At 37.7% G+C, this 21,323-nt stretch overlaps 1 protein-coding gene across 4 annotated transcripts in view; it reads left to right on the top strand.

Moving 5' to 3' along the window:
- Positions 1-21,323, top strand: part of RB1CC1 (RB1 inducible coiled-coil 1) — a 95,584-nt gene that overhangs the window by 31,140 nt on the left and 43,121 nt on the right. For 3 of the 4 annotated variants that reach the window (XM_003902738.4, XM_009213034.3, XM_009213035.3), the window contains exons 6-8: positions 7,959-8,161; positions 10,240-10,669; positions 16,345-16,515. In XM_003902738.4, the coding sequence (XP_003902787.1) occupies positions 7,959-8,161; positions 10,240-10,669; positions 16,345-16,515 (804 nt within the window). Of the gene's footprint in view, positions 1-3,713; positions 3,771-7,958; positions 8,162-10,239; positions 10,670-16,344; positions 16,516-21,323 lie in introns of all 4 variants that reach the window. The other variant, XM_021942316.1, reaches the window with a different exon arrangement.

Genomic DNA, 21,323 nt, shown 5'->3' with positions numbered 1-21,323 from the left:
TGTCAGTAGTAAGCTACATTTTTCTTTTAATCATGAAAAAAATGTGTCAGAACCAGTGAAATAGTAGTATTTACGTTTTGTAAAAATAAATAACGTTACCGAACATTTGCTTTAATTAGTAAAACTCTTAGAGATTTGTTTTGAACAGTATATACATTTGTACAAATACCCCCATTTTTCACATAGGATACAACATTAAAAGGAAATAACCTCATCTGTGTGAAACATATTTAATAAACATTTACGAGTCCAAAAGTGCTTTGGGAGGACAAAATTTTAAAAAATACACTTCTGTAAACTGAATTTACATAATAGGATCTTTTAGAATTGTTTTTTGATTTGGTTGAAAAGTATACATACTACATTTTGATAAAGTATTAAATATGATAATAAGTTAAAGGATAACTAGGCTATATAATTTTCAAGTGATTAGAGAGAGAGAGCAATTAAAACTATTCAGCAAAAGAATGAAAACAAAGTACAAAGAAAACAAAATGGCAGAAATACATATATCAGGAATTATATTAAATATAAGCTAGCATTATTTCTCTTTTAATGCATCATATGTAAAATATTTTTTAAATACATAAATGAAATGAGAAAGATGATGATTGCTGTTGAGATCCTGAATTAGTGATCCGAGATTCAAATGCCAAGCATTCTATATCAGTCTGTTTTCATGCTGCTGATAAAGACATACCTGAGCCTGAGACGAAAAAGAGGTTTAATTGGACTTAACAGTACCTCATGACTGGAGAGGCTTGGAATTACGACAGGAGGCGAAAGGCGAAATTGGCCAAAACAAAGGGGTTACAGGTCCCGTGCAAGTTCGAAAACCAGCATGGTAGCCAAGTTTTAAAGCTCCAAAAAGATCTCCTTTGACTCCAGGTCTCACATCCCAGTCACACTAATACAAGAGGTGGGTTCCCATGGACTTGGGGCAGCTCCTTCCCTGTGGCTTTGCAGGGTGCACCCTCCCTCCCGTCTGCTTTCATGGGGTGGCGTTGTGTCTGTGGTTTTTCCAGGTGCACAGTGTAAGCCGTTGGTGGATCTTCCATTCTGGGGTCTGGATGACGGTGACCCTCTTCTCAGAGCTCCACTAGGCAGTGCTGTAGTAGGGACTCTGGGGGCTCCAACCCTGCATTTTCCTTCTACACTGCCCTAACCGGTTCTCCATGAGGGCTCTGCCCCTGCAGCAAACTTTTCTGGGCATCTAGGTGTTTCCATACATCTTCTGAAATCTAGGCAGTATTCCCCAACCTCAATTCTTGACTTCTGTGCCCCTGCAGGCTCAATATAGCATGTGGACGTTGCCAAAGCGTGGGACTTCCACCCTCTGAAGCCATAGCCCGAGCTGTATGTTGGCCTCTTTCAGCCGTGGCTGGGGGCAGGGCACCAAGTGTCTAGGCTGTACACAGCACGGGGACCCTGGGGCTGGCCCATGAAACCACTCCTTCCTCCTAGGCCTCTGGACATGTGATGGGAGGGGCTGCCGTGAAGGTCTCTGACACAGCCTGGAGACATTTTCACTATGGTTTTAGGGATTAACATTAGGCTCCTTGCCACTTGTGCAAATTTCTGCAGCCGACTTAAATTTATTCCCAGAAAACGAATTTTTCTCTTCTATCACGTTGTTAGGCTACAAATTTTCCAAACTTTTATGCTCTGCTTCCCTTATAAAACTGAATGGCTTTAAAGGTACCCAAGTCACCTCTTAAATGCTTTGCTGCTTAGAAATTTTTTCCACCAGGTACGCTAAATCATCTCTCTCAAGTTCACCTGAGATTACAGGTATGAGCCACCATACCCAGCCTAAGCAGCTTTTAAATTAGTGAAATGCTAGGGCCATGTTTGCGTAAAACAGAAACAGTGGTTCAGTACTTCGAAGCGTTGAGGAAATAAGAAAATGAAATCAGTGAAATAAATGGTGAAAATGATAAATGAAAAACATTTCTTTTAGGTGATAATATGGTTGCATATTTGGAAAATTAAGGGATTTTAATGAAAACCTCTCCAGAGTTTTGGTAAGGTGACTGGATATGTGATAAATATATTCAAATGAATAGAGTTTCTCTGTACTGGCCACTGCATTAGGATAGAAATAGAAAAAAATACTGTAATCTGAACAGCAGCAAAAACTTCAAAATAATATATATATATAGTTTTGTAGAACTTCAAAATATACTTAACAATTTGGCTATATAAAATATTCAAGAATGTAAAACAAGTTACATAAAACAAAGAAATGAACAAAACAAATGAACAAATTGTTCTTAAATGAACAAATGGCCATGAAACAAATGACAAGACGTATCTCATTTTTAATATAATTATGAACTTATGAACTGTAGTTACAATTGCCATGATATTTCTTTTGGAGCATAGGAGAAGCTTTGGGTTTTGTTTTGGATCTAAAATGGTCTTCAGATTCATGTGGAAGGGTCAGTGTCCAGAAATCGCCTAGAAAGTCATAAGAAGAATGGAAGATGGGGGCAAAAATGTACCTTTCCAGATTTATTTACTTTTTTATTTTTTATTTTTATTATACTTTAAGTTCTAGGGTATATGTGTACAGCATGCAAGTTTGATACATAGCTATACATGTGCCATGTTGGTTTGCTGCACTGTGCAGCAAACTGGCCTGGGCATCTAGGCGTTTCCATACATCTTCTGAAATCTAGGCTGTGGTTCCACAACCTTATCTCATAATTTACATTAGGTATTTTATTGACTTATTATATAGAAACAGAATCTCACTGTGTTGCTGAGGTTGGTCTCAAACTCCTGGGCCCAAATGATCCTCCCATCTCGGCCTCCCTAAGTGCTGGGATTATAGGCATGAGCCAGCATACTTGGCCTCTTTTCAGATTTATAAAACACATTGAGCCACCATGCCTGCCCTCTTTTGAGACTTATAAAACAAATTCTAAAGCTGCTATAACCAAAACAACAACATAGTTCTAATCAATTCGTTATGTAAGGAATTAGAGGTGGTATTTCTTCATGGTCCAGGATGTGGTCTCTAAAGTCAGATTTTCTGAGTTTATATCCGATTACCTCATTTACTTGTGGTGTGACCTTCGACTCATTTACCCTGTTGGTGAATTTAAGAATGGATTTTTGTTTATTGAGATATATGCATATTGAAAAATGCACAAACTATAATTGTACATCCATTCTTAGTGAATTTTCACAGTGAACACATTGATAAAAATAGTTTCAGCCAGGTGTGGTGGCTTATGCCTGTAATCCTAGCAGTTTGGGAGGCCAAGGCGGGCAGATCATGAGGTCAGAAGTTTGAGACCAGCCTGACCAATATGGTGAAACCTTATCTCTACTAAAAAAAAAAAAAAAAAAAAAATTAGCCAGGCGTGGTGGCTTGCGCCTGAATCGCAGCTACTCAGGAGGCTCTGGTAAGAGAATCTCTTGACCCAGGAGGCAGAGGTTGCAGTGAGCCAAGATCGCGCCACTGCACTCCAGGCTGGGTGACAGAGTGAGACTTCATCTCAAAAACAAAACAAAACAAAACAAAAAAACGCACAGAAACAAATACTTTCAACCCAGAAGCCCTACTTAAGACTTTCTCCCCATCAGTTTTCATCCTCCCTGTTCACTAATGCTAACCAGTATGTTGACTTCTAAACCAAGATTACTTGGTCTCTTTTTGAATGTAAATAAATGGAATAATGTAGTTTCTGTTCTTTTGTATCTAGCCTCTTTTATGCGCATGATGTTCCTGAGAATGATTAATGCTGTTGCATGTATTGATGGTTTGTATTCATCGCTGCATTGTATTCTATTATACAAATATGCCACAGGTTTTTTTTTCTATCTGTTCTGCTACTAGTGGATATTGAGATTGTTTCTAGTGTTCAACTAATGTGACTCAACCTACTGTGAATATCCTAATACATTCTTTTGACTACTGTAGTGTAAAGAAATCAGAATACTTTGACAGTTTAAGTCTGTCTTCTACTTCTGCAACCTCTTCCGTACCAGAATGTCCATAGTTCTTTCAGATTACATCTTGAAATGTACTCAGTGCTCACTGTCCTTTCTTTTTCCCCCATATATTAGCTGTTGTTTTCATGGTAGTTCCTTTCATTTCACTTGTCTTGGTTGTTAAAGCCTGATTTAGACTTCTCTGTTTTCAGCAGTGTCTTCTTCCAGTGTAGCCTTCAATCAGTGATATGTTTCTTTTTAATGTATTTCCTGAGCTAACTCTCTGTGTTGAGTTCTTTTTTATAAAACAAAATTAGACTAAGTTCTTAGGAAAGAATTTGGTTATAATTTCCATTTGGTCCTGGGGAGAGTTTTTCTGCATTTAGTTTTTTTTACTTTTAACTTTTTTTTTTCTTAGGGTAATTTAGTAAAGATTTCATATGTTAAAATTTTTGCTTTTGTTTGAGGGAGTAGAATTATTCCTCTACAAGACAGTGTAGGAAACCTGGTGAGCAGGAAGCTGCCCTGGGTCACAGGGGATCCCTGGTTAGAAGCAGAATGTGTATGTATAAGAAAGGGACAGAGATGACTTATTCTGTCCTTCTCCTTAGACAAAATTTAGCAGTTCTAGGGACTTTTTCTCACAGTTTTTCCTTTGGCTTTTTGCAAGTATGTCATGTAAATAGGTATTACTTCTTCTGCTACTCTCTAATTTCAGATAGGGCCCCAAGAGGTTCTTGCTGTCCACCCAGGCTTCTCACAAGGAGGATTCAGTTCTCCCAAGTTTTGCTAAATGTCTACAATAGTGGTGTGTACCAAAATTATCTTGAGACAGGTCACAATCAATTTAGAAAATTTACTTTATCAAGGTTAAGGACACACCCAAGACATAGCTTCAGGAGGTCCTTATGACATGTGCCCAAGGTGGTCGGGGTAAAGCTTGCTTTTATACATTTTAGGGAGACAGGAGACATGAATATGTGTAAGAAGTACATGGGTTTGGTCCAGAAGGGCAGGATAACTTGAAGCGGGGGCTTCCAGGTCATAGGTAGATAAGAGACAAAAGGTTGCATTTTTTTGGAGTCCTTGATCAGTCTTTCACTGAATACATAATTTAGTCTGGTTCAGTGAATCTGCATTTTTACATAAACAATAAACAATAATACAGAGGAAGCAGATAGGCCTTTGTTTTAGGCGAGCAGAGGTATGACTTTCTGTCCCGCACATGTGAAGATACGCTGTCAGTTTACATTGCCAAGGTGAAATTTAGCAGAACTATTTTAAGTTAAAGATCTTGAAGCCCACAAGAAATTTCCTTGTGGCAAAATTGTGAGGGAAGTATGTAGCTTTCTTATCTTTGTAGCTATCTTATTTAGGAATAAAATTGGAGGCAGGTTTGCCTGACATAGTTCCCAGCTTGACTTTTCCCTTGGCTTAGTGATTTTGGGTTCCTGAGATTTGTTATTCTTTCACAGTGGGTGCCCTTTTTATTTGACCCAAGTTGATCCAGTTTTCATGTTCTTCACAGGTTTGCTGCATATATTGTATGTGTAGAGGTGGTAATTGTTTCCTGGTTTCATCAAGATGGTGTCTTGTTTCCCTTTTGTATTTGGTTGGTTTCATGAAGGAGAAGCAGGCAGAGACATCTTTACTTCCTTGTCTTACAACTGAAACTGTTAGCCCTTTCTTATATACATATGGAATTAAGAACAGGTGAAGTTAAGTCATTTCTTCAAGGCCAGATAGCCAGGTAGAAGAAAAAGAACCTCTTTTCTCCAAGGCCAGTGCTCTTTACGTTCATATCATTGTACTTCCACATAGCAAACTTTCATATTTTACCTGTAAAGATACTTCTTTTCACCTAAATTTGTTCATTAACAATATTATCTTCTAAAACAGAATGGTCATAATTTTGGCGTGCTTATCAGCAAAATACATAGAGAAAATACTTCCTTTTTCCTTCCATCCCGTAGTCCATCTTAATGATGATGGAACATTTGTTTTGCATTTTCCTAGACTTTGATACACACAAAATGCATTTCTATCTCATACCTCTATTGTTTCACATTTCTAACCAACCTTAGCCTCCCCAAACAAATGGAAGCATACTATACTTTTTTGGTTGTTTTTGAGATGGAGTTTCGCTTTTGTCACCCAGGCTGGAATTCAGTGGTACGATCTCGACTCACTGTAACCTCTGCCTCCTGGGTTCAAGTGATTCTCCTTCTTCAGCCTCCCCAGTAGCTGGGATTACAGGTGCGTGCCACCATGCCCGGCTAATTTTTGTATTTTTAGTAGAGATAGGTTTCACCATGTTGGCGAGGCTGGCCTCGAACTCCTGACCACAGGTGATCTGCCTGCCTCAGCTTCCCAAAGTGCTAGAATTACAGGCAAGAAACACCACGCCTGGCCCATACTATACACATTATTCCTTTTTCATTGTTGCAAGGTACTCCCATTTTTGAAATATCCCAAGTTTATTTTCCTGGTAAACAGTGCTACAGTTCAACTTATTTTACATTTATAAATTTTAACAATTCAAAAAATTTAAACATTTGAATATTTTATATCCTCCATCTTTTGTGTATTTAAGAATCTTCCTCCTACATTTTCTGCATGCACTGCAAGAACCTGTTGCTTTAATGTACCCAACAACTCTTTTACTCATCATTTCAAGGGTGTCACATCTCTTTCATCTGTTTAAAAAAATCTGAAAACATTTTATCATTTCTGTCACTTCATAATTCCAGAGTTTTTTCCCACTCTAAGTGGCTGCGTGATTGATTAATTTTTAGTGACATGGCACATAATCATCTTACTGACGTTCCTACCCCATAAGGACCATCTTACTTATTTACCTTGGTAACTAGATTACCAACCATTGCAGTATTTACAGTAGCTTTTTTATAGTTTGCCTGGACAACTTAAAGATAATCATTTTACATCCATTCTTTTAGGTGCCTTCCCATTCCACCATATAACATTTTCTGTATTATCAGTCTTCTTAAAGCATCTATTTGATTACGTTCTTCATGTTAAAGAGTTCTTCAGGAGGTCTTTTCTGAGTAAAGTCCAATTCCTTCCTTACCTTAGTATTTTCTGGGTCTTTGATCATCTGGCCCTCTTTCTCGCTTTTTCCTCCAGACCATTTGTTCTTAACCAATAACACTTTATATTTCCTGTCTTTGCCACTTCATCATGTTCCACTCTTCTGAAGTACTTCTTTCCCTATCTTTGTTCATATTCTTTTCACACTTTGATACTTAAGTTAAATGCCTTCAGAAAGTTTTGACTTCTCTTTTGTGACTTTTATATCTGTCTCATATCAGTTAACAAAGGTAGAATGATCTGTCTTATTTCCTAGCCAACTAAAATATTTTGTGACAGTGGACTTCTTTATATATCTCCATATATAAAGCAATCTACGTTGCTGCCTTGTAATTTATCCTTAATAATTATTTTTATTCCTCATTCTTTGGAATTGAATGTCAAATGTCTGTTTTCTGAAGGTATTTTAACTGCATAAATATTTTCTAGAATCTCATTTAGGGTTACTAAATGTGTTATAGTTATACTAATCTAGAAGTAGATGATGTATTTTAGCTTTGCCTTCACGAAAAATTGTTTTTAACATGTATGTCTTGAGATAATACCAGAGGACAGTGACATTTGACATGGCAGATGTTGATCATTAGTCAAATAATTGAAAGCACTATTCGTTTGTTTTTCAGAGGTAGCATCTTATGGATTCTTCTTTTGACTATGTCTTAGGATACCTGCTCGGAAACACCTCACTTATGTTATAGGTTATAACACCTCTCTTACGTTGAACACCTCACTTAGTTTAGGCTCTCTTTCACAGAGGTAAACAGAGATAAACTAAAACACTCTTTTGAAACACTTTGTTAAATGTGCTCTAGAACGCATTCACACATACATGTTTGTAAACGTATGAAAACTTCTGCAAACAAACCATTGCCTTCTTTTACTTTCTTTTGTATTCTTTTTCAATACAGGAAATGTATGAAGTTGCCAAGAAACTTTGTTCTTTTTGTGAAGGTCTTGTACATGATGAACATCTTCAGCACCAAGGCTGGGCTGCAATTATGGCCAACCTGGAGGACTGTTCAAATTCATACCAAAAGCTACTTTTCAAGTTTGAAAGTATTTATTCAAATTATCTGCAGTCCATAGAAGACATCAAGTTAAAACTTACTCAGTATGTTTGCCATTGAAATGGATATTTGTTTAAAATGCCTTTGAAATTTATCAGTAGGTTTAATCACTGCAAATTTGTTTCTTATAGGCCATATATTTATTATAACTGAGGTTTATTATTTGAGCGTTTTCTGATAGTGCTTTGTAGGTTATAGTTTTTAATTTAAAAATGATAATTCTGTTTACCATGTATCTTATGAGTCTCCATTTCTTTCTCTTGAATTGTTTTACTTGTAATAAGGCCCCAAATACTTTTGAAGTCATTTATAAAACCAGGAATCTTTGCTTATATCTTGTCCAGTAAACAAAAGGCAAGATGTGAAAAATAACATCTAACAGAAATAGGCACATTTCCAAACCCTGGACAATGGAGGAAAATTTTAAGTTCTTTGTAAATATTACCATCCTGATGGAGGTTTGATGAGGTGGAAAAAAAAAAAAGTCCTGTTTTTTTTGGAGACTGAGTCTTGCTCTGTCACCCAGGCTGGAGTGCAGTGGCGTGATCTCGGCTCACTGCAACCTCCGCCTCCCAGGTTCACTCCATTCTCCTGCCTCAGCCTCCCGAGTAGCTGGGACTACAGGCGCCCGCCACCATGCCCAGCTAATTTTTTTTTTTGTATTTTTAGTAGAGACAGGGTTTCACTGTGTTAGGCAGGATGGTCTCAATCTCCTGACCTCATGATCTGCCCATCTCGGCCTTCCAAAGTGCTGGGAGTGCAGGCGTGAGCCACTGTACCCAGCCAACCCATGTGTTTTCAATGCTCATTAAGATGGCAAGTTTTAGTTCTTTGCATAAAAGTACATTTAATACACATTGACTCTTTTTTTAAAAGGGCTATAGTTAACGTGAAAATATAACAGTAATTCAGTATGAAACTAACCCTTATTGTGTGTGTGTGCATATGCTTTCAGCATTTTATGTTCAGGTTTTTTGTTTCGGATCTGTAGATTTTTTTTTTTTCTTTTAATTATCTTGACCTTGAATTAGAGGCAAGTAGCATGTTCTAGTTTTGATCTTTGTCTTTTTGTTTCTTTTGTTTTTTTAAATTTGGGTAACCTTTTAAATTCACATTTCTCTTTTTTGTGGTATGAATATTAGATAGATTTTGGCCTTAAAAAGGGAAAAATCTTGGGAGGAAAGAGAAGGATTCATTAAGACTGGAAAGATCTTTTTAAAGTTTAAATGAGAACCTTTTCAAGTAACTTTTTCTATGGGTTCTATTAGCTGTATCAATTTAAAGTAGGGACCTACATCATATTGCATATGATTTTATAGAAGTTAAATCACTAAGATTTCATATATTCCCCATGCTTTTGACAACATAAACCTATTTTTAGGATGTTATGAGTACAAGAGTATCTTTATTAGGATTGTTATTTTTATCCTGTGCTTTCAATATATCAGATATATTTGATTTACTTAAGGCCATAAGGTTATATTCTAAGATACTGCTATGGTGAATCTTTTTGTAAATTTAAATTTGTTATCTTTAAGGTTTTATAAAAGCCTAGTGTTCACTACTTTAATATAGCTAGCTTTACTTTAGAGTGTTTTTTGTTTGTTTGTTTTTGTTTTTGTTTCGAGATGGAGCCTTGCTCCGTCACCCAGGCTGGAGTGCAGTGGCGCCATCTCAGCTCACTGCAACCTCCACCTCCCAAGTTCAAGCAATTTTTGTGCCTCAGCCTCCCGAGTAGCTGGGATTACAGGTGCCTGCCACCACACCCGGCTAATTTGTGTATGTTTAGTAGAAATGGGGCTTTGCCATGTTGGCCGGGCTGGTCTCGAACTCCTGACCTCAAATGATTTGCTGGCCTCCACCTCCCAAAGTGCTGGCATTACAGGTGTGAGCCACTACGCCCGGCCCTAGAGTGATATTTTAATGTATTAATGATAGCCTCTCTCTGCTAAACTAGACTTCTTTTAGTGAATAGCTAACTCATAGACTAGTTTATGTATGTATAATGTTATGGAGAGGTGGTGAGATTTGTGTATGTAATAATATGTGATTTCATTCAAACATGCTAATTCCTAACTAGAGCAGTCTCATAGTTTTACTGACAGATCTTTTGTATTTTAAGTTTAGGAACTGCAGTTTCAGTAATGGCCAAGATTCCACTATTGGAGTGCCTAACCAGACATAGTTACAGAGAATGTTTGGGAAGACTGGATTCTTTACCTGAACATGAAGCCCCGGAAAAAGCTGAGATGAAAAGATCCACTGAACTGGTGCTCTCTCCTGATATGCCTAGAACAACTAACCAATCTTTGTTAACCTCATTTCCCAAGTCAGTGGAACACGTGTCCCCAGATACCACAGATGCTGAAAGTGGCAAAGAGATTAGGGAATCTTGTCAAAGTACTGTTCATCAGCAAGATGAAACTACGATAGACACTAAAGATGGTGATCTGCCCTTTTTTAATGTTTCTTTGTTAGACTGGATAAATGTTCAAGATAGACCTAATGATGTGGAATCTTTGGTCAGGAAGTGCTTTGATTCTATGAGCAGGGTAAGTAATGTTAATTTGATATTTCTGTTGTCATTTTACTATCCTAAATATTTTATGTACTGAGAGAATGGGTATTACCTTTTAGTAGAAATTAGTGAGCCTTGGAGTGAAACTTTTAACATAGGTTGAATCAAATTAATTTATAATTTTATTTATGAATTGATTATAAATTTGTGAAGATTATTTGAGATTAATAGGAAAATTTCTAGTGCAATAAGAATAATTTACATACAGTAAACTGTACAGGTCTTGAGTGGTTCATGCAAGGAATAACCACCACACAAATTAAAATACTGAAAATTTGATTGCCCAGAAAGTCCCCTTGTGCCTCTTTCCAGTCACCATTTCCTTAGAGGCAACCTCTTTCTGACTTTTAAAGAAGAAATTTTAAGTACTGCATCTGCCTGAGATCTTTAAAATTTGAAACGTAGATACTGTGTTTTTAGTTGTATTTTATAATTATAGTGAGCTTGTATTTTGGATTAAGGTCTTCTCCAGCACACCTGAAAACCTTTTAAACCTGAGAAATAAATATCCCTTCATATCTGATCCGTAAACTGATGCAAAATCTTTGACACCAGGAAGGAAGTTGATGGGGCATGTTTCATTGTTACAGAAATATTAAATAATGTTGTGAAGACTACTGTTGTCAAAAGATAATTGTTAAAAATAGTTAAACTTTTCAAGGAGCACGCAGTCGAAAAAGAGTTCATCTTTGATTCACTATTTAGAGCAGGATAGCACATTGTCTGGGATGCCTAAAAAAGAATACATACATTGCTGTTAAAGGTATAGGATACAGTAAAATGGAAAACTAAAAATCTAGGTTTTGTAATTCTTTCAGTGTCCAGTTTCTTGATGACATTCTATAGGCTAAGCATTTCTTTCCATTAAGACATGTTTGTCAGAGAAGTATGTAATATGTTATGCAAAGATTGATCACTGCCAAAAATGAATGAAAGTTAGTGTTCCTGCTTAAACTATTGACTTTGTAGTAGCCTGAAAATACCATTTATGATTGTAGATAATCACTTACATGATTGTGATCAGAATAATTGAGATATTTTGTTTTGTTTTGTTTTTTGAGATAGGGTCTCACCCTGTCGCCCAGGCTGGAGTACAGTGGCATGATTATAGCTCACTGCTGCCTCTACCTCCCAGGCTGAGGCAACCCTCCCACCTCAGCCTCCTGAGTATCTGGGACCACAGGCACACACCACCACATCCAGCTAATTTTTTCATTGTTTGCACAGACGGGGTCTTCTTCCTATGTTGTTCAGCCTGGTCTCAAAACTCCTGGGCTCAAGCAGTTCTCTTGCCTTAGCCTCCCAAAGTGCTGAGATTACAGGCATGAGCCACTGCACCTGGCCTGTCATATTTTCTATAATTAAACTGTGCCAGATGTCAGAACAGAGTTATATATATGAAGAGAACCTGAAATCGGCTTTGTATTTCCATGTTTAGTGTGAAATCTCACAGAGTGATAGATTTTTTTCACTTTGTATGACTAAAGGAAAGGAACAGTGATCCTCTGACTTAATGAAAAGTCAACCAGGCACAGTGGCCTGTACCAGTAATCCCAGTGACTTGGGAGGCTGAGGTGAGAGGATCACATGAGGCAAGAAATTCAAGACCAGCTTGGGCAACATAGTGAGACTCCATCTCTAATGAATGAATGAATAAATAAATGTCAGAAATATTTATACCTTCAGAAAATAGCTATAGTGTTATTACTAAGCAATCCCTTTTTTCTTTTTAGAGGTTAATGCTACTTTGAATAGGCATAGCAACAACATCTGAAGTCTTTGTGATATTTTACATGACCATTATATTACAAAAGCAAAATACAAACTTTTATTTGGTTATTCTTGTTTGTTTCAAAATTAGCTAACATGACTTTAAAGTGGTGCCTATAATGGTGCCTAACATGACTTTAAAGTGGTGCCTATACTCACTAGTTGCATATGCCCATTAGATTTTTTTATTACTTGCTCTATCAAGAAGAGTAGCTATTGGATGCTGGGCCTATTACCTAGGTGCTGGGATGATCTGTGCAGCAAACCACCATGGCACACATTTACACATTTATGTAACAAACCAGCACATGCTGCACGTGTACGCCAGAGTTTAAAATAAATGTTTGAAATAAAACAATATATATTCTAAAGCAATTAAAATCCATTTTGGAAAAATTTATGTATATATTTTTATTTATATTTTACAAAATACATGATCTATAAATGTGATGTATTGCATAATGAATGGCATTTTGCTTGATGTTTTTATTAGATCGATATTTTTCTCAGGAGTACTATACTTTTTCTTGATAACACTAGTGGCATTTCTGAAGATGAACTGAGTATGAGATTTCTCTCTGATTGGAGATGGTTTTTTACGCCTGTTTTATTAAACAGTTGTCCAAAACAACTAACCTACTTGATATCTGATTGCAATAGCGCTGTTTGCCAATGAAGCAATAAAAACATATGCCAAGATTTTTTATCCGTAAAAGGAAATTCAGTTTAAATCTATAGTTTTTGCAGATTAATTCCAATTGTAGCAGTATTTGTATCATGTATTTTCAACTGCCAAATTAAAATGTCTTTCTCGGGAAATTAGTCAAGACATAGGTATTTTGGAAATTAGGATTTGTAATCACAGGGGCTCAAATCTGGGCATTGACATTCATTTACTACCTCTGTCATCCATAAGTCACTTAACATGGGATTCCTAGTTTTATATTTTTGTGGATTAAGAGATGCTAGTTTTGTGAATTATTGTTTTTCCCCCATTTTATCTATCAGAAAAAATTTAGAATTGTTGCTGCATTTTTGTAGACTCACATTTTTAGATTTTAGTGTATTCTTGCTAAAAAGACTCTTTTTTTTGTTTTTGTTTTTTGAGATGGAGTCTCGCTCTGTCACCCAGGCTGGAGTGCAGTGGCACGATCTCGGCTCACTGCAGCCTTCACCTACCGGGTAGCTGGGATTACAGGCGCCTGCTACCACACCCAGCAAATTTTTGTATTTTTTAGTAGAGATAGAGTTTGGCTATATTGGCCAGGCTGGCTTTGAACTCCTGACCTCAGGTGATTCGCCTGGCTCAGCCTCCCAAAGTGGTGGGATTACAGGTGTGAGCCACTGACCTGGTTTTAAGATTATGCTTGAGTGTTCTGTTTCAGATTATACTACAGAAGGCACACTGATTTGTATTTCCGGCGATTAATAATTGGAAGCCTCTGCATTTAGCACATTTCTAAACTGTCTAGGTTAATGCCAGCATAATTTATTGAGCTTTAGCATTTCTTTCAGACAACTTGTGATTTTAAGGAATCTATGCAGGGGAGTGGGTTTAAAGGTGGGAGGCTTAAGAGAGAGTGTAAGAAACTTTGTTTTATAGTTTTTTTCTCAGTTAAAAATAATATTAGCCTTTGTAGATGCCAAAGAGCCCAAGAATAAAAATTAGTGTATCACTGCCTGTTAATTATTCAAAATTGGCTAAATAATTACTAATGAGATTCTGTGGTTTAAATATATGTAATCTAAAACATTTCTTCAAAGATTTTTATTACCTGTGGACAAATGGAATAAAATATTAAGTGCAGTGAAATTTTAGGAAGTCAGCTGGGGACGGTGACTCATGCCTATAATCCTAGCATTTTGGGAGGCCAAGGTGGGAGTATTGCCTGAGCCCAGGAGTTTGAGACCAGCCTAGGTAACAGGGTGAGACCCATGTCTACAAAAAATTGTTTTAAAAATTAGCTGATTGTGGCGGCACATGCCTGTAGTCCCAGCAGTTAGGGATGCTGAGGCCGTAGGATCGCTGGAGCTTATAGTATGAACTGTGATCATGCCACTGCACTCCATCTTGGGCAACAGAGCCAGAACTTGGCTCAAAAAAAAATGTTTTTTAGGAAGTTATGCAAACTTTTTAGTGAATCATCAAATACTCTCCTATGTTTGTCAGTGCAGTTATACTTTCAATGAATTAAGTTAGTTCAGATACGTCGTATTCCGGAGCCCTTGTTTTTGGTTTGTTTTAAGTTGTTGCTATGTTAAGTTTATGTATAATTGTAATTTTGCCCAGGTTGAACAGTTGAACCAATTTTCATCTTTATCGTTCTAATAATTTGTAACCAGGCTTTGATTTGCCTAGTACTCGGGTGTAGAAATATATACACATTGGACTCAGTTACCACAAAATTGAGAAAAGTGAGAAAATGTTCACAAATGTACAAGTTTCAGTTGAGACAACATTGTGCAAAACTAGTGGTGCCTATTCTGAAATAATGGTTTTGTTAATTTTTTTGGTGGTGTTAGACATGCAGCCTTTTATTTAACTGCACTGAATTTTTGATAATAAGAGTAAAGTAGTTTAATTTTAATTGCTTTTGTATGTTCTCTGCGTACAAGACTATGCATTAATCAATTTTTTTCAACTGTAGAGATTAGAGAAGGCAGCATGAAGGAGGTAGTATTTGTCTAGGATCTTTAAATAGAAGGAGAGGTTGACTTAAACAGTATAAGAATTGTGAACAAAGATCAGAGATAGAAAAACACAGTTTATCTTGAAATGATAGACATTTCAGCTTGAAAAGATGAAAGGCTTGATTTTCTCTGATATCAGATCAATGAAGCTTTTGTTGTATTCTACATTTATTGGATATTTTCTGTGGGCAGAAGAAAGTCATTTGGGGGGTTTATTAGGAACAAGCATAGTAAGTCAATAATAGAAGGTTTCATGGTTGATACCCGCATGTAGTTATTAGTAAACAGAAACACAGCTTGAGAATTTGTGAGACTGATGAGTGATTGAAGTAGACTTGGGAGTTATCTCCAGAAAAGTTATACTTAACGCTGAAATCATATTGAGAACAGTAAAAATGGGCTTCTGAATCATCTATTTTAGAAAGATTAGACAGAGCAAAAGGAGCCAGAAAAGGATGCTATGAAGGAACCAGTAGAAGTAACTTCCCAGAGCCTGTAAGGTTGGGAAAAGGTTATCTGCCATGCTAACTGTTGAAGAGCCTCAAGTGAAGCAAGGTCATTGGTAGTTTTTGGCTGAGCGGTTTTTACGGAAAACGCAGACGGAAAGGCAGCCAGGTAAAATATTTTTTTAAGGGACCAGGAGCATTACTGGAAAATTTGATAGGTTTCATGAATTTCAGCAAATGTGTAGAATTAAAGCCAGGGAACAGGAGAGATGGAAGAGTGAGAAAGCATAATTGAGCAAGCAGATTCGTTGAGGAGCTAGAGATTGAGAATAAAGAAGTTTTATCTTCTGTCTCCAGGAGGGAGATAAGTTTGCCAAAGAAGTTTATATGTTTTAAAGAGAAGTTGCATTGATAAGAGAATTAATGATATTATGCTGACATTGAAAATACCTTTTTCTGAGAGATACTGAGAAGTGATTAAATTGTAACACTGATTGAAATGTGTGATTCCTGAAACTGTATTCCTAATTATGTATTCTAGTGTAAATTTAGTGTTGTCTAGGATGATATTTATCCTGTACTTGACCTTCTTATGAAAGTATAACTTAGAGTACCCATGCTTTTGCTTTTTTATGTCTTTTATCACTTATTTTCTCTCTTAAGCTGTATGTCAGAATAGCATGAAATACATTTTAAACTATTTGCTGAAAATTGTATTCATATGTGTTTCCTTGTCGTTTAGCTTGATCCAAGGATTATTCGACCATTTATAGCAGAATGCCGTCAAACTATTGCCAAACTTGATAATCAGAATATGAAAGCCATTAAAGGGCTTGAAGATCGGCTCTACGCCCTGGACCAGATGATTGCTAGCTGTGGCCGACTGGTGAATGAACAGAAAGAGCTTGCTCAGGTACCTATTTTAGATTTTTCTCAGGAAAAGGAATTTGTAGTTTTTCTGTACACATGTTTTATGTGCAATATCAATTTGGTGTGTACCATATTTTCACTTTATCCTTGAATATTTGTAATGTATTGTTTGCTTGTAATAAAGCAGAAGGGCATGTTCTTAATGGTTGAGTTTCCTGTAGATAAACCATGAAACTGCTACTTGAGGCTGGGGGCAGAAATGAACATTTTTTGATATGTTGAAAGCGTATGATCCTATCAGTTACTGTGCTAAAAATTTGAATACTTCCTACTACCCTCCCCCGCCGTAGGACAAAGGATAAGAAATGAAATTTTTTAAGAATAGAAGGAAAATACAAAAGCTTGAAGAATTTACTAATACTTCTAATAGTAATACCTAGGTTTTAGATCTAATTTAATGCCACAATCCTAGAACTGTTGAAAAAGCGGATTTTAAACCAAAGGAAAGTGGTGGAATGGCTAAGAGTGATAAACGTGGACGTTTCTTAGCAAACCAGTGCCTCTCTTAAATTCATGATTGCCTGTCCTTCACCCACCATGACAAGCATTGTGGCAAAACCACCTATAGCTGAATAGTTGAATGTCATAATCAGATTCTGACACCTGTTTTTCTAGTTTAATTTTCCTTGCCAGTATTTTTCCTCTAATTGTGTTCTTTCATTGGAACATATAAATAGTTACATCCCCATATTAACTTTTTTCCTTTTTTCTTAAGGTAAAACATACTTCCTTGACATCATAGTTAAGGCTGATGTAAATTAGAATGTCCTTTAGTATTTCCTTTTAGTGATATGTTCAGTTCTGTCGTTTCAAAATCTCTTTAAATCACCTTGATTTCTGGAGGATATTTTTACCTGGTTCATGTAAAATTCTAGGTTGTTAGCATTTTATTTGTGGTCTTTTCTTTGCCTTTTGTTTGGTTTTTAGCAGTTTTAGTATGAGGTGCCAAGATGTGGCATTCTTTGTATTTATCCTACTTTGGGCTTCTAGTGCATCTTGAATCTGTGGCTTAATGACTTACACCATTTGGGAAAAATCTGAGTCAGTTTCTCTTCAGCTCTTGCTTTTCCCTCGCTTGCTTTTCCTTCTCTTTCAGTGATTGCAGTTAGACGTGTTATACCTTTCACCATATCCGTTTCATTTACACTTGTTTCTTGTATTTTCTGTCTTTTTATCCATCTGTGCTTCGTTCTAGATATTTACCTTTAACCTACATTTTAACTTCTTCTCTTCTTTAGTGTTTAACTTAGCTAACTATTTGCTCATTTCTTATTTTTGTTCATTTTTGAGCTCTACAATTTCAGTTTGGTTCTTTTGTTTATATAGTTTCATATTCTCTACCCCCAAATATTTAGTCTTAGCCATTCATCATCTCTTTGATCACATTAATAAGCATATAGCAATTTAAGTCTTTATCTGTTCACTGTGTTGCCTGTTCTTGTGTGTCAGTTTATCTTTGGTGGTGTTTCTTTTTTTTTTGAGAGGAAGTTTCGCTCTTGTTGCCCAGCCTGGAGTGCAGTGGCGCTGTCTCATCTTGCTGCAACCTCTGCCTCCTGGGTGCAAGCGATTCTCTTGCCTCAGCCTCCCAAACAGCTGGGATTACAGGTTTTGTTAATTTTGTATTTTTAGTAGAGACAGGGTTTTTCCATGTTGGTCAGGCTGGTCTTGAACTCAGGTGATCCACCTGCCTCGGCCTCCCAAAGTGCTGGAATTACAGGTGTGAGCCACAGCGCCCAGCCATATATTTGGTGGTGTTTCTTATAATTCTCACTCTTAACATTCTTGCATTTTCATGTACCTGATTTTTTTTAATAAGAAAAATCAAAGAAATATTATGAGGCCTAGGATAACATTTTCTTCTGCAGAGAATTTATATTTGCTTTTGGTATGTACTTTGAGCAGTTACCATCGTAAATTACTTTAGTTCAGTTTCAGAGATTTGGATGATTGGAAGCTGGTATTCTAGTTCTTGGGATGGCCGTTCTACTTTTAGTTTACCCTTAATCATAGGATATAGGTTTTAGGGATCTGAACGCAAACAAATTCTCTTCCATTGTACCTTCCCTTGGCTGGCTCTGGTCTTCAATTTTCAGTTTTCTAGCCCTTCAGGGAAGTCAGGACTGCTGACTGCTTATTTTTAATGTTGGACTCCTCTTCAAGAATCAACAGAATTCCTCAGAGCAAAGCATTCCTAGTCACCTAACTTCTCCTCTCGGTTTCGTTCTCCTGGATTCTAGCCCTTTCACTGTGCCTGGCTTCTTCACTGCCTTCCTAGATCTCCCATCGCTAAAGCCACAGGGAGCTTGATCGACATTATACACTACCATTACTAGAGACAGAACTCTGCATTCCTGATCTTTTGCTTCTTCTGCAGTGTTGTTGTTTTTTAACTTCCATAGAATGAATCAAACAAAATATATTTAACCATACTTCTTTTGGTGATTATTTAGTTTGTTTCAGTTTTTCCATATTAGAAATATTCATTGAATATCTCAATATACCCATTTTTACATGCATGTTCTAGTATTTCTGTAGGCACAATCTCCAGTAGTGGGATTGTTGGATTAAGGTGTTTGTTCATTTTAAATATTAATAATGTTCTAATGCCTGCTATAGAAGCAAAATTAGTCAACACTTCCAGTATGTAAGGAGAAGAGTAATTTCTCTGTTATCAGTGTTTGCCATGTATTTACTCTGAATTGTCATTCTCCACATTTTCTTCTTCATGTTTTTGTTAGAATTTTTCATATATTGTTTAGATAATTCTTTATTATAGATTATACAGATACTTGTCTGTTGATAATTTATATGGATTGAAAATCAGAAGCTTTAAATTTTGGTGCAGTCAAATTCATTCCTATATTCATATTATGAACTCATCATTCTATAAAATCCTGGGGGGGGGGGGGCGGAGCAAGATGGCCGAATAGGAACAGCTCCAGTCTCCAACTCCCAGTGCGAGCGACACAGAAGACAGGTGATTTCTGCATTTTCAACTGAGGTACTGGGTTTATCTCACTAGGGAGTGCCTGACAATCAGTGCTGGTCAGCTGCTGCAGCCCGACCAGCAATAGCTGAAGCAGGGCGAGGCAGCGCCTCACCTGGGAAGCGCAAGGGGGAAGGGAATCCCTTTTCCTACCCAGGGGAACTGAGACACACAACACCTGGAAAATCGGGTAACTCCTACCCCAATACTGCGCTCTACCAAGGAGCTTAGCAAATGGGCACACCAGGAGACTATATCCCACACTTGGCCAGGAGGGTCCCACGCCCACGGAGCCTCCCTCATTGCTAGCACAGCAGTCTGCGATCTCGCAGCAAGGCAGCAGCGAGGCTGGGGGAGAGGCGCTGGCCATTGCTGAGGCTTAAGTAGATGAACAGAGTGGCTGGGAAGCTCCAACTGGGTGGAGCTCACAGCAGCTCAAGGAGTCCTGCCTGTCTCTGTAGACTCCACCTCTGTGGACAGGGCACAGCTAAACAACAACCAGCTGAAACCTCTGCACACGCAAACGACTCTGTCTGACAGCTTTGAAGAGAGCAGTGGATCTCCCAACACGGAGGTTGACATCTGAGAACTGACAGACTATCTGCTCAAGTGGGTCCCTGACGCCTGAGTAGCCTAACTGGGAGACATCCCCCACTAGGGGCAGACCGACACCCCACACCTCACACGGTGGAGTACACCCCTGAGAGGAAGCTTCCATAGCAAGAATCAGACAGAGGTACACTCGCTATTCAGCAATATTCTATCTTCTGCAGCCTCTGCTGCTGATACCCAGGCAAACAGGGTCTGGAGTGGACCTCAAGCAATCTCCAACAGACCCACAGCTGAGGGTCCTGACTGTTAGAAGGAAAACTATCAAACAGGAAGGACACCTACACCAAAACCCCATCAGTACGTCACCATCATCAAAGACCAGAGGCAGATAAAACCACAAAGATGGGGAAAAAGCAGGGCAGAAAAGCTGGAAATTGAAAAAATAAGAGCACATCTCCCCCGGCAAAGGAGCGCAGCTCATCACCAGCAATGGATCAAAGCTGGACGGAGAATGACTTCGACGAGATGAGAGAAGAAGGCTTCAGTCCATCAAACTTCTCAGAGCTAAAGGAGGAATTACGTACCTAGCGCAAAGAAACTAAAAATCTTGAAAAAAAAGTGGAAGAATTGATGGCTAGAGTAATTAATGCAGAGAAGGTCATAAACGAAATGAAAGAGATGAAAACCATGACACGAGAAATACGTGACAAATGCACAAGCTTCAGTAACCGACACGATCAACTGGAAGAAAGAGTATCAGCAATTGAGGATGAAATGAATGAAATGAAGCGAGAAGAGAAACCAAAAGAAAAAAGAAGAAAAAGAAATAAACAAAGCCTGCAAGAAGTAAAGACCAAATCTACGTCTGATTGGGGTGCCTGAAAGTGAGGGGGAAAATGGAACCAAGTTGGAAAACGCTCTTCAGGATATCATCCAGGAGAACTTCCCCAACCTAGTAGGGCAGGCCAACATTCAAATCCAGGAAATACAGAGAATGCCACAGAGATACTCCTCGAGAAGAGCAACTCCAAGACACATAATTGCCAGATTCACCAAAGTTGAAATGAAGGAAAAAATCTTAAGGGCAGCCAGAGAGAAAGGTCGGGTCACACACAAAGGGAAGCCCATCAGACTAACAGCAGATCTCTGGGCAGAAACTCTACAAGCCAGAAGAGAGTGGGGGCCAATATTCAACATTCTTAAAGAAAAGAATTTTAAACCCAGAATTTCATATCCAGCCAAACTAAGTTTCA

This window comes from Papio anubis, chromosome 8 (assembly GCF_008728515.1).
Source record: "Papio anubis isolate 15944 chromosome 8, Panubis1.0, whole genome shotgun sequence".
NCBI classification, from domain to species: Eukaryota; Metazoa; Chordata; class Mammalia; order Primates; family Cercopithecidae; genus Papio; species Papio anubis.
The sequence above is the reverse complement of the archived record's forward strand: the minus strand, read 5'-3'. Positions and strand labels throughout refer to the sequence as shown.